This window comes from Antechinus flavipes, chromosome 2 (genome assembly GCF_016432865.1).
Source record: "Antechinus flavipes isolate AdamAnt ecotype Samford, QLD, Australia chromosome 2, AdamAnt_v2, whole genome shotgun sequence".
Lineage (NCBI taxonomy): Eukaryota > Metazoa > Chordata > Mammalia > Dasyuromorphia > Dasyuridae > Antechinus > Antechinus flavipes.
In genome coordinates, this window is record NC_067399.1 from 41,788,214 (window position 1) to 41,801,133 (window position 12,920).

At 43.5% G+C, this 12,920-nt stretch overlaps 1 protein-coding gene across 1 annotated transcript in view; it reads left to right on the forward strand.

Moving 5' to 3' along the window:
* Positions 1 to 12,920, forward strand: part of LOC127547653 (hydrocephalus-inducing protein homolog) — a 64,459-nt gene that overhangs the window by 4,476 nt on the left and 47,063 nt on the right. The window contains exons 3-6 of the mRNA XM_051974605.1: positions 1,279 to 1,491; positions 2,150 to 2,310; positions 2,982 to 3,103; positions 8,015 to 8,237. Coding sequence (XP_051830565.1) covers positions 1,279 to 1,491; positions 2,150 to 2,310; positions 2,982 to 3,103; positions 8,015 to 8,237 — 719 coding nt within the window. The remainder of the gene's footprint in view (positions 1 to 1,278; positions 1,492 to 2,149; positions 2,311 to 2,981; positions 3,104 to 8,014; positions 8,238 to 12,920) is intronic.

A 12,920-nucleotide genomic window follows, 5' to 3' on the forward strand; every position in this document is an offset into this window, starting at 1 on the left:
AAGTTACTCTGATAAACATTTCTCAATAAGAACTGAGTCAAATTTATAAAATTAGAGCCATTCCTCAATTGATAAATGATTAAAAGACATGAATAGTTTTCAGATGAAGTAATCAAAGTTATGAAACAAAATGCTCTAAATCACTATTGATTGGAGAAATACAAATTAAACAATTCTGAGATGCTATCTTGTACAAATTACATTGGCTAACAGGAAAAGGGGAAAAAAGCAATTTAGAACTATGCCCCAAAGGCTATAAAATCATGCATACCCTTTATCTTAACAACGCTACTATGTCTGTGTCTCAAAAACAAAAAGGGAAAAAAAATCTATATATACAAAAAATATTTATAGCATCTCTTTTCTGGTGGCAAAGAATTGGAAATAGAGGAATGCCCATCAATAGGGAAATGGCTGAAAAGGTGATTGTAATAGAATACCATTGCGCTTTAAGAAATAACGAGCAGGATGCTCTCAGAAAAACCTGGTAAGACTTCCATGAACTGATGTAAAGTGAAATGCACTGTACACAAAGAAGAGCAATATTGTAAGATGATCAGCAGTAAAAGACTTAGTTATTGTCAGCAATGCAGTGACCCAAGACAGCTCTGACTTATGATGAAAAATGCTATCCATTCCCAGAGAAAGAACTGAATACAGATTGAAGAATACTTTTTTAAACATTATTTTTCTTAAATTTTTAGGGGGTATTTTTTTCTTTTACAATATGAATAATAAGGAATTATATGTGTATAAGCTATAAAAAAAAGAAAATTGCAACAAGAGAGATGATTGGGAAAGGCAGGATTTCTGTTGGAGAAAACAGGAGGGAATGGGAGTAAGAGCACATAGAAGGATTGTCCTTGTACAGAAGAATAGCCTGCGGGAAAGGATAGGGCATGATGTTATGAAAAGGAAGAAGAAGATATAACTGACCTCAGTAAAAAGGAGGAAAAATGTACACTATAGACTTCCTTTGTCACTAGAAAAAAAGGCATAGATCTCTTTGTGTCTAGAAAACATGATTAATCTGCGATCTAACTATCTTTAAATATCATTTTATAATAAAACTTGTCCTTTATTCTATCCCTAGATGTATAGAATGTTGATAAATGTATTTCTGACCAACAGACAGGTATCTTTGCACCTGCATGTTCAATGGCAAATGATCCACTTTATATTGAAGCTTTAGCTTCAATCCTGAATTCCTCCCTGAGGAAGTCCCAGTCAAGATTCAGGATTGATTTCCTGAGAACATAATCTCGGGTCCTCCCTTAGGCTGGCCATCTTCACGCTGGATGTTCCAAGGACATCACGGTGACTTTGAGATCTCGCGCAGCGGTCAATCTCAGGAAATCCTTGGTGAAGTGCAAGCTCTCCAGAATCATTTTCCAGCAGCCTGTGGACCAGGTTCCAGACTGGGACAACCACATGCGCACTGTCAAATGGATAGATTCTGGAAAATCTTCCAATATGCCTTCCAAAAAAAAAGTGAGTGGATCCAGTTGGAGGACCTGTGGAAATAACATTTATTGAGTGCTTACTGTGTACCAGGCTGACGTAGTTTGAAAACTACTTAACAGAACTTTCAAATAGAAGCCACCTCTGAGAGTAGTTCCATATTGGCTTCTCTGTAAAGCTTCAGAAAGGCTGTATGGTGTCCTAGAAAGTCTCCTGACTGTGAGAAGGGTTTTGGAGTTCTGATTCCCAGCCCAGGGTTTTTTCAATCATCGGGCACTAATTTAATTCCTTTATCCCTCTGATCTTTCACCCAGTTCTAAGTCATGAAAATGAAGGAAATAGTCCAGGGAATCCTAATGTTTTTTCTTCATCATATATTTTCAGAATCATAGACTTTGTTTGATTCTTGGACACCGTGAACATGGAACCATGTCTCTCCAAAGCTTTGGGTTTTGACATACCCTTTTGGGCTTTATAATTCTTATGCCCATGATATGTATTAAATATCCCTTAATCATTTCCTCCAGATTTGGGGTCTTGACTTAAGGTCCATCAGCCTAGTTGGTCTGAATGGGGTGAATGGGGCAAGGCCTACGGCTTGCCGTTAAGTGGATGTTACTTGATCCCAACAAGAGTTTCCACACCTGTCTCTCTGATGAGCTTCAGACCTTGCTGCCTTAACTTCCAGGTGACGGAGACTGACCCCGAGCCTGCACACACAGTTCTGGAAGAAAACTACCAAGACCTGGACCTTTACATCAGTGCTGTGATAGACTATGCTTCCTTCAGCTCCCAAGTGAAAGAAGTGAACTTTAAGGACACAATGGTTTTCCAGACCCGAGTTTTCGAGTGAGTCACAGAAAGCCACAAATACAGCAGAGCATGCTGTGTAAGCCTTCCTTTCATGTGAGGGCCTTGGGTTTCTCAGCCTGGAATCCAAACATAATAGAAATATTCATAAACATTAGAATTATTCCTCTGGTCCTTCAGCAAGAGGAAGAGCATTTGCTTATCAAATGTCATGCAAAATTTTGCTCTGAGAGAAATGAGGGTTTTCCCCTGGGAATACAATTTGAAGTATACTTTTTTAAACATTATTTTTCTTAAGTTTTTTAAGAGAGTCTGTTTTCTTTCACAATATGAATAATATGGAAATATATTTGTATTCCAGGCTCTGTGGAGGAATACATACTATATAGAGAAAATATATAGGACTATATAATGTAGAGAGAATATATAGGAATCAGTGGAGGAATAAAGGCAAAGGACATTCCCTTCTTTCAAGGAATTCAACCCGATGGAAATGACATACAAATAACCATGGATGAATAAGACATATACAGAATAAATGGGAGACCATCCCAGGGGGACAGAGGTAGCATCAGGGGAGATTAGGAAAGGATTCTTGCAGAATTTTAGATGGGTTTGCTGTTCTCTCCCCCCGACCTTCGTGCTGGGGAGGCAGGATTGAGGGGCTGAGAATAAAGGCCTCTTCTCCAACAAGGGCTATGTCTCTGCAGGTTCGATTTGACTAATACTGGAACAGTGCAGCTGGGATTCACCTGGCTGCTGTCCTCCGACGAGCCAGCCAAGGCCGTCAGCTTTGCCAACCCACAGAGCTCGACTTCTCGAGGTCCGACGGGTACGTTGCCGGGGGCCCGTGGAGAGTCACCCCAAATTCTGAAAAGGACTCCCACGGGGGCCAGGCAAGGGGGGGCCAAGGAGCCAGGCAAGGGGGGCCAATGGAATCTCAAGATGAGATGGTTCTGTAGGTGCGTCTCTGTCATGGCTGTTGAGTAGAAAACTTGCTGGACTTGCGAGTCCGGGGGACATCAGAAACTGCATTTATTTTTGGAAGTCCCTGTCTCCCCAACCTTGCCATTAACCCCGTTTCTGGAGTTTTGTCATTTCGGTCTTAGGGACATTCCTCTGTTAGCCAAGCATTATGAATAACGGCCTGCCTGCTCCCTGGGAACCTTATTTCTGAAAGGATCCCAGCCAATGTGAACAGCTTTCATGGGTTACATGAGGAGAAATGCGAATAGGGTCATGATTCCCTGTATTTAATCTATCAACCGAGACTTCTAAGAACTGGAAGAATTGGAGAACTGGAAGTTTTCTCTATTTGCAGGGTACAGCCGAGGAAATGGAAGCTTTCAGATAGAATGTACACTTTGCCTGGTCATTTTAAGGACCAACCCCTCTTAGGGCCAAGAAATGGTGGGAGAGATGCTAGATCTCTCCTGGCAGCAGCATTCACACTGTGCCAAAGCTGTGAAAGAGCCTAGAGGTGATACAGGCCCATCCCTTCAATTTACAGAGGAGGAAACCCAGGGTCAAGAAAGGACAGTGGGATGTCCTGAGCCACCCAGCTGGTAAAGGGGAATCCCATGATTCAGACCTCGGGTCAAGGGTTAGTGCCCCAGGGATCACGGATCCCTGGGCAGATGGGCAAGCCCAGGCCAGGGAAGCTAAGACATCCCTTGCCCGAGGGCACATCAGGTAGCAAGCCACAAAGTCAAGATAAACTGCTGCCTATTGACTCCACAGCCAGCACTTTTTCCAGTGGAAAGAAGGGAGAAATAATCCTATTCCACCCCCTGCAGACTCTGTTTAATGACCGAGAATAATTAAAATATGCTCAGCTTGCTTCGGTGCTGCTTGGCCCTGCCTCGTGCAGGCAGCTGCCACGCTTGGGTACCAAATGGCATCTCCTTGGGTGTTAGCATAAAATAAAACTTTTATTTCTGCAGAGCTGGGGAACAAGGAGAGAGAATATTGGCCAGTTCTCCTGGGCCATCACCAAGATTAATTGTAGGCATCAGATTAATTAATTAAGGAATCAGATGCGTTATCACAAAAGCAACCCTGAGTTTTCAAAGGTTATACCAGGAAAGTACAAACAGTGGCGAGAATGCACCAATATGGAAGGTATCATGCTGGTGACAGATGGCTTCTGAGGCTCAAGACTGGCCTAATTAAGCACAAATGCTCACTATCGGCACCTTGGCCACTGGGTGATGGACTCTTTGGTCATGGCAAACTCCAGCACAATGAATCACGTAAATGTGCTCATAAAAGAGCCTTCCATTCATCGATCCATTCAATGAGCACTTACCTAGCACCAATTGCTACTAGCCTAGACCTTGGTGAGTCTGGGGACCATAGAAGTAAGGACCCATCTTCAAAAAATTCATCATTTAACTGGAGGGATGGGACTTCTATACAGTTAAGTACAATAGCCATGATGAGTGGTAGAGTGAGGGTCTCTGAAAGAGCTATTGCTAAGCCTGGACCGAACCATGGGTCCAGCAATTGTGACTTTACAAAATCCCTTTCTTTCCAATGAACAGTGAGAGAGAGATTCTTGAGTCTTTCCCCTAGTTTCAGGGATATATGGAAACTTCTCTGCGGTTGACCAGCATCTTCTAATTTGTCGTTGACCCCCATGTGGTATGGCCAAGGGAATAAAGGTTCTGGCAGGTCCTATCAGGCAGGAATGGCTTCCCCAGTCTTGCTGATGGTTTCCATGTCCCCCAGTGCCAGGTTGGCTGCAGGGTGATAAACTTTCTGGCCACAACCCCCAGAAGCCATGCACTAAGTCATAGAAAGCTCAGTCTAAGTAAGGGGGGAACAGCAGCAAGCTCGTGGGTCTTGGAAGTATCAAAGTATCCCATCGAGTTGGGCCCTACAGAGGCCACTAAAAAAACTTGATTATTAGAAAACAGAGATTCTCAAACATTTCACTCCATGGAATGTTTTAATATAGAAAAACCCATCACCGATTGTCTGCTCCATCATTCTGCCTAACCACAAACAAGCCCCCCATCTGCAAAAATACCGCCTCCTTTAAAATGCTTCCAGACGGGAGAGTCCCTGCAAAGTCTATCCAGAGGTGTTGATTAAGCCCCTGCCGCGCCTAGCACTCGGCACATAGCGCTCTGCTGGGTGCTAAACACGGCACAAAAGGGAGACAATCTTTGCCCTGCAAATAGAGAGAACTGCCAGGTTCCCACGGAGAGCTCGGTGATAGGTTAAATACAGGGATCATTTGCTTAATGATCAGGCTCTATCAGAGCTATCAAATGCAATGACTTAGGTAAAGTGCTTTGCCAGCCTGAAAGCCCTCCATAAACACTCCCTGCCATTACCCTGCTAGTGAAAACTCGCAAGGACAGGAAATCTGACGGATGTGCTGTGACCCGCAGTAGTGAATCCTTGTGTGGTGTCTGTGGGAGGACCAGCAGGGCCATTCTGCACACCTACTATGGGCCTGACACTGCATCTCAGGTGTCGTCCTCTCCTGTGGGAAGCCCTTCCTGATGCCCCCACAGACTGGTGTCTTCCTTAGCAAACCAACTCGTATTTAATGAACTCGCAGGCACTTGTCAGGAACGCCTGAGGGCAAATCCTCAGACATGGCCAGCTGGGAGACCCTCGGCAGGTCACGTCACTCTGTCGGGCCCAATTTCCTTATCTGTCCAACGAGCTGCAGAAGAAAAGGGCAAGTGTCTTTGCCAAGAAAACCCCAAATGGGGTCAAGAGAGTGGCCGCGGCTGAAAACGACCGCAAAAAATATCTGTCTTTATTCCCGTTGTATTTATGCTGAATGTATTTTATGCCGCCCTTGTCTCCTCCATTAGAATGCAGACTCCTTTAGAATGTGGATACTTTGCTTTGTTACATCTGTGTCCCTCGGGCCTAGGAGAGTGTCTGGCATATTCTAGGCGTTTAATAAATATTGTTGAGGATTGAATTATGTTCATGGTGATCTTTGTGGCTTGCCCTCGTCATTGGAAGGTGGGGTGACATCCACCTACCACAGTGAAACACCAAAAAGTGTCGTGGGAGGCTGCGGGGCGCCCCAGAAACAAAGAAGACCCTCATCAGGACCAACAGGTGGCCCCGGAGCGCGTGGGGGAGAATCACACTGGTTCTGTTTGGGGTTTTTTGTGAGGCAGTTGGAATTAAGTGACTTGCCCGGGGTGGCCCAGCTAGGAAGGGTTAAGTGTCTGAGGTTGGATTTGAGCTCAGGTCCTCTTGACTCCAGGGCTGGTGCCTTCTAGCTGCCCCTAAGAATCGCCTTTGGAAAGTTCTCGCCAAAGAGAAGTTACCTCGTGCATCAAGGGGACCTGGGCAGGGAAAACATGAGAAAGAGTGCAGTCTTTAGCCTCAGGAGAAACCTCAATTCAACTTCTGATTCTTGGTCTCATCATCTAGGTGACCCTAATTAGCAAATCAGTGATGCTCCCCCAAGCTTCAGTTCTTTTATCTGTAGGATATAGAGATAATAATGATTAGTATTTCATTTTAGCACTTTTAGTGTTTGTAAAGGGCTTTTGATCCTCACAACAATCCTCCAATAATTATAATAACAATGAGCATTTATATAGTACCCACTATATGCCAGGCCCTATGCTAGGGATGTTACAGATATTATCTCATAGGATCCTCACAACAACCCTAGGAGATAATGCTATTATTAATCCTCCTTTTATAGGTGAGGAAACTGATTGCCCCGAGCCCATGGTTTACACGTGTCTGAGCAGATTAGAACTCAGGTCCTGTGATTCCAGATTTCTCTGCCTCCTTATTGACAACAGTGCCCTTCCCCGGGAGCCATCTCTTACACGGCTATTGTGCTCTCGCTCTCGCTCTCTCTCTCTCTCTCTCTCTCTCTCTCTGTCTCTGGCTCTGTCTCTCTCTCTCTCTCTCTCTCTGTGTCTCTCTCTCTGTTTCTCTCTCTCTCTCTCTCTCTCTCTCTCTGTCTCTGTTTCTTTCTCTCTTCTCTTCTCTTCTCTTCTCTTCTCTTCTCTTCTCTTCCCTTCCCTTCCCTTCCCTTCCCTTCCCTTCCCTTCCCTTCCCTTCCCTTCCCTTCCCTTCCCTTCCCTTCCCTTCCCTTCCCTTCCCTTCCCTTCCCTTCCCTTCCCTTCCCTTCCCTTCCCTTCCCTTCCCTTCCCTTCCCTTCCCTTCCCTTCCCTTCCCTTCCCTTCCCTTCTCTCTCTCTCTCTCTCTCTCTCTCAGTTTACTTTAGATCGTGCATGCACGGAGTAGTTTGTGTAGCATCTCCCCGTTAGAATGCAGGTTCCTTGATGGACAAGACCACAGGTTTGCCCTTCTTTGTGTTCCCATCACTTAGTGTACCTGCTACAAAGTAGGTGCTTTATGAATGTGAGTGGGCCGACCACCTGCCTGAAGCTCAAATGGAATAATGTGTGCAGGTGTTTTGTAAGTCCTAGCAAGCTTCACAAATGGTAGATTGTTTATTTTTTCCTGAAAATAAAATTGACAGGCTTGGGAAGTCACAAGTTCCCTCTCACTGGAGCTATTCAAGCAAAAATATGCCTTTTATCATGTGACAGAAGGGATTCTGGTTCCTGCACAGGTGGAATGAGATCAATCAATCAACATTTATTAAACACCTCTTGTGTGCCAGGCACCGGTGATGAGTGCTAGGGATACAAAAAGAGGCAAAAGACCCTGCCCTCTGAGACCTTTCTCATCTCTGAGATCCTGACTAATTCAGCATTAATTGTTTGCTTTATATTCCTAGGGACTATATTTGACACAGCCCGAAAGGACCTGTCTAGTGGGGGGACTTTCCGTGGCGGAAGCACCACAGAGAGCTTTTTATCCCATGCCTACAGCAGCTCCTCCACCTACCCTTTCTCCATGGAGCCCATCAGCGGCATCATCCCAGTTGGGAAAAGTCAGAAAATCAAGGTCAAATTCTCTCCCCTGGAAGTTGGCGAGTTTGAGAACAGCATATACTGCCAGTAAGAAAGCGTTCCTCCAGCGCCGTGTCTTAACAGATGCCGTCCTGGACTTGGCAATGGGTCCACCCGTGCTCATCCCTTTCCCCACCTCCCACCGAATCCATGGGAAGGGCTCTCTTGTCTTGGGCTCGGAGAATCCCAAGGGCCACAGGGGCAACAACCCTGGCTCCCTTGGGGCCGTCCCCAGAGGCCTGAATCCCAGCCCGAGAGTTCTTCCTTTCCCAGGTACCAAGGAGACGCTCACCTGAGGAGCTCAAGGCTCCGCTGTTGCTCCAGCGGGCTGATGTCGGTGACCTACTTGTGCTGAATCAGCAGAGAAGGGTGGGGAAGGGGGAGGACCCCAGAATTCCCCCGGTCCTGGTGACCACCAGGCTGACTTGCTAGTCAATATCACTCACAAATGTGTTCCAGTGAAATTTTAAGTAGATGGAAATGGTTTTCACTACTTCTCCCCTTCCCTTTCAGCTTCTTACTCCTTCTTTAACTGCCCCCAGCCTTGCAGTGTTCTCCCCTACCCACACTGTCCTGTCAAAAAGGAAATTAACTCATTAACTCCTTAGGGTAAATTAGTTTGAGCTGTTTCCCTTCCAGGAATTTTAAAAGAAATATAAAAAGTGAACGACTTCAAGGCAAGGGGAAAATGGAGTTCATCCCAAAGCAATGGGTGCCTATGACAGAATTTCATATACTCTAATCATCTGACTCAAGGAGATAATTTTAAACTGTGACCTTCCTAGTACTCCTAGATCATCACAGATGACTGCCCACATAATTTATGTTTAAAGTTCTGGAGAACAAATCCAACTAAGTTTTGACTAAGAATTCTATTAATAACAACTTATATTTATCTATCACCTGCTTTCTGGGGGACTCCAAGTATTTTAGCAAGTGTTTTTTTAATTTCTGTCTTCTTGACTAATGAGTTGAGTAGGAGGAGGCTCAGAATCTAGCTCCTAGTTTTTGTTTTGTTTTTTTGTCCCACAGAGAGACAAATCCATAGGCTAAAGATCTGGAAAGGACTTTAGGGATATTCTATTTTGATCTACTCATTTTGCAGATAAGAGTACTGAGGCCCAACTAGATTAAATGATTTCAAGGTAATACAGATCATAAATATCAGATCAAAATCCCAGTTACAGACTCCACATTCAGTGTTCCTTCTCCGTCACTGATTTCTGTAGGGTCACTATGCCAATCGAGAGGACTTTGGGGACTAGACAGAAATTATCCTCTCCTTCAACCACTAACCCCAGGCCATATTTCTGGTGACCTGCAAGTGTCAAACTGTCAACTGAGCCCCATTCTTTCTTAATGGAACCCTGAATGGTCCCTTTTCAGTAGTATAAACTTTTCCTGTTCTTCCCCAAGCTTGGTACTTCCTAGCTCCTGGAGATATATTTAGAAAAATGATTATCATATATTTCAAGATTTTTAAAATTAGCTACTCCTGGGAATTCAGATAAGAACTTCTTTTTGGAAGATGGGCAGTTCCTTTAGTGAGACAGGAAAAAAAAAGAAGTTGTATATAGCCCCAAAGAAGATGTAAAGAGTGCCTAACACTTCAGGGAAGAGAAATAAGGACAACAGTTGCCCAATAGAGATGGGGCTGTATTTCAAGAAGCCTGTTCTCTCATTGTTTGTAAGAATTGTTAATGCTAAATTAACTCAAAATATTAAAAATTATTTTAAAACATAACATCAATTAGGACAATCAAATTAACAAAAAAATAAAGAGAAACATCTTACATAAAATCCTTGGCATTCAATAAAATGAAATCAAACAAATGTATAGACAACTAATGAACTAGATGTTCATTTAGTCTGTGTCCTATTTCAAATGTTCTGAAATTGATTAATGCAATTGACATTTAGTAAGCACCTCCTGTATGCAAGCCAATGTGCTAAGTGCCAAGGATTCAAAGACAAAAATGGAATAACCCTGCCCACTAAACCCTTGCAATTTACTAGGGGAAAACCGTGTGTAAAGGGGGGAAATGTGTGTCTTTGGTGGAAAAGAGCCATGAATTCTGTTTTCGATTTGTTGAGCTTAAAATACCTACCAGACATGCAGATGGAGTTGCCCAACAGGCAATTGGTTATATTGTACTACAGCTCTGGAGGGAGACTGGGACTTGGTGTATAGACCCGGGAGTCATCTGCATAGAGGTTATAGGTACAACACATAGGAGCATGGGAAGTAATCAAGAGAGACAATATGGAGGGATAAAAGAAGTGAGCCTCCGAAGTAGGAGCATGGCAGAAATTTGGGAGGCTGAGGGGAATAGCTAACACAGGAAAAACAAATTGTGCTTTAGATATGTTGAATGTGAGGAAACTTTGGGAGATCTAGTTGGGAATATCCAGCAGAGAGCATTCATAATGTGGGAATAGTAATACAACAATTAGGGCTAGATAGATAAAGTTAGACATCCTCCTTATAGAGAGAATGAACCTGTGGGAGGAGATGATCCCACCAAAGGAGAGAAGAGAAGAACAAAGGGTCCAGGGCAAAGCTTATTATAATCACCAGCATCACTATTACTGTTGTTATAGTTCCTTACAGAGAGAAGTGTTGGTCAAGCTTTGGGAAACGGACCACAAGAGATTTAGAAATGAGGTGGACTCCACAAGTATGAAGTGGCCTTTCTAGGATTGGGGAAATGAGAAGAGATATAGCTTGAGGGACTGACAAGGTCAAGTTAATTTTAAAGAGAATAAGAGGCTAAATTCAGGGAAAGTACAACGATGAGAGAGTAAATAATGACTGACACGGCAAGTTCCTGAAGGAGATGAAGAGTGATTGGGGGAGAAAACGGAGAGGTCAAGAAGAAATCCCATCTCTTCATATCTAGTGGAGAAAAGGGAGGAGTGTTGGATGATAGAGAATGAATCAGGTATAGAGTAGAGAACAAAAAGGGAGTTCATGAAAGAGAGCCTCCGTTTTTTTTTTTTTTTGGTTTTGTTTTTTGTTTTTGTTTTTTTGTTTTTAGTAAAGTAGGAAGTGAGAGAAAAGGGCAAGGAAATGGTGCAGAAAGTCTGAAGCCAGGGAAGATTTGGAATAGCTGTTGTGGAGAGGGATCGGTAATGAAATAAGAAGAGGGTCATCATGTGCTAGTGAAAGCCCAGGGAAGATCACAAATTTGTAATGAACCTAACCAGCCCCATTGTGGGATTCCCTCAAGGCTTAGAGAAAGTGTCTGGTGCTGGTAAATCAAGGTTGGGGTAAGGGTCTGACCAGGGATAGGACAGGAGGGTAAAGTATTCAAGGGCAGCTGATAGTGTATGGCTGTATTGGATCAAGACTGGGAAGCAGAGCAGGGTAATGGACCATGAGAATAGGGAGGAACAAAGGAACCAAAGGACACAAGGAGCATGAGGAACAGGTTTTGCAAGACTGAGGTAGAAGGAGAAATTGAAGGAAAGGAGGTTTTGGAGAGAGGGATGCCGGAATTTTGAATGACAGAAGGAGAAGGGATACATGATGGTCAGAGCAGAGGTATGAGCATCCCTGGGTTTGGATGAGGTGGAATAAAAATGGAGGGCATGGGAGTTTAGAGGGATGGCAAAACTTGTGGCCAAAGTGTTTGAGAGTACAGCATTGTGTGCATGGAGGTCCCTAAGTATGAAGGAACAAGTAAGGGGCAGAAAGAAGCCAGATACGGAACTGCTTGAGCAAGGGTGCTGAGTGATGGTAGTAAGGGGGTGGTCTGAAATGGGAGAGCGGTGAGAATTAGACTGACTCCTCTCAGCCCGGTGTTTGGGGAAGAGGCAGGAGTCCGTCTGGGAGATGTTGGCCAAGAGGCCGTGTCTTCTGAGAGGAGTCAGGTTTCTAAGAGTGGAGGTAAATGAAAAGAGACATGGGAATTTGTGAGCTCCGAAGCAGGGATTCCTATATAGGGCTTCTTTCTGTGGCTTTCTCTTAAAGATCTCTTAAATGGAGACCATGCTACCCTTCAAATGCTTTCTTTCTCCCTCATTTATCTCTCTTGATGTCTGTCTCTGTCTCTCTGTCTCTATCTAGCTCTCTGTCTGTGTGTCTCTGTCTCTTTCTCTATCTCTATTTTTCCCTTCCTTTTTCTCTCCCACTCTCTCTGTCTCTCTGTGTCTTTCTCTCCCTTTTCTTCTTGACTCCTCTTCTATCTCTGTCTCTTTCGTATATGTATATATTTACATATATACATATATGCAGATCTATAACCAACTATAATTATATAATTGAATATGTGTACTTGGGTCTGGCTGTGTTCTTGTTTTGCAACATATCTTTCTTCTTTATTTTCTTTCATTTTTCAATCTGACATTTCTATGGCACCATAATATTTATTGCTACTCAATTGTTTTTTAGTCATAGCCATCTCCTTGTGATGCCATTTTTCACAATAATTTTTCTATTTAATTACTCTATAGTATGTCTTATCTAGTTGAGGATATCTTTTGTGGTTTCATCCTAAGTCATTTCTTTTCCCAATTGCCTTGCTTCTCCAATTTCAACTCATTCACTTGCTCTGAAGTATTTTTTGTCAGCACTTTGTTTCTCAGATCCTTTTCTATTTTGGTTGACTTTAATTTTCTTGTGCAAAACTCGGGCTATTTTTTAACCTCCTTCTCCTCCTGAATCATTTATCTAAATGACATTTCTTCTATAATAGGCCAGTGATATCACAAGTATTTCTGTTATCAGGC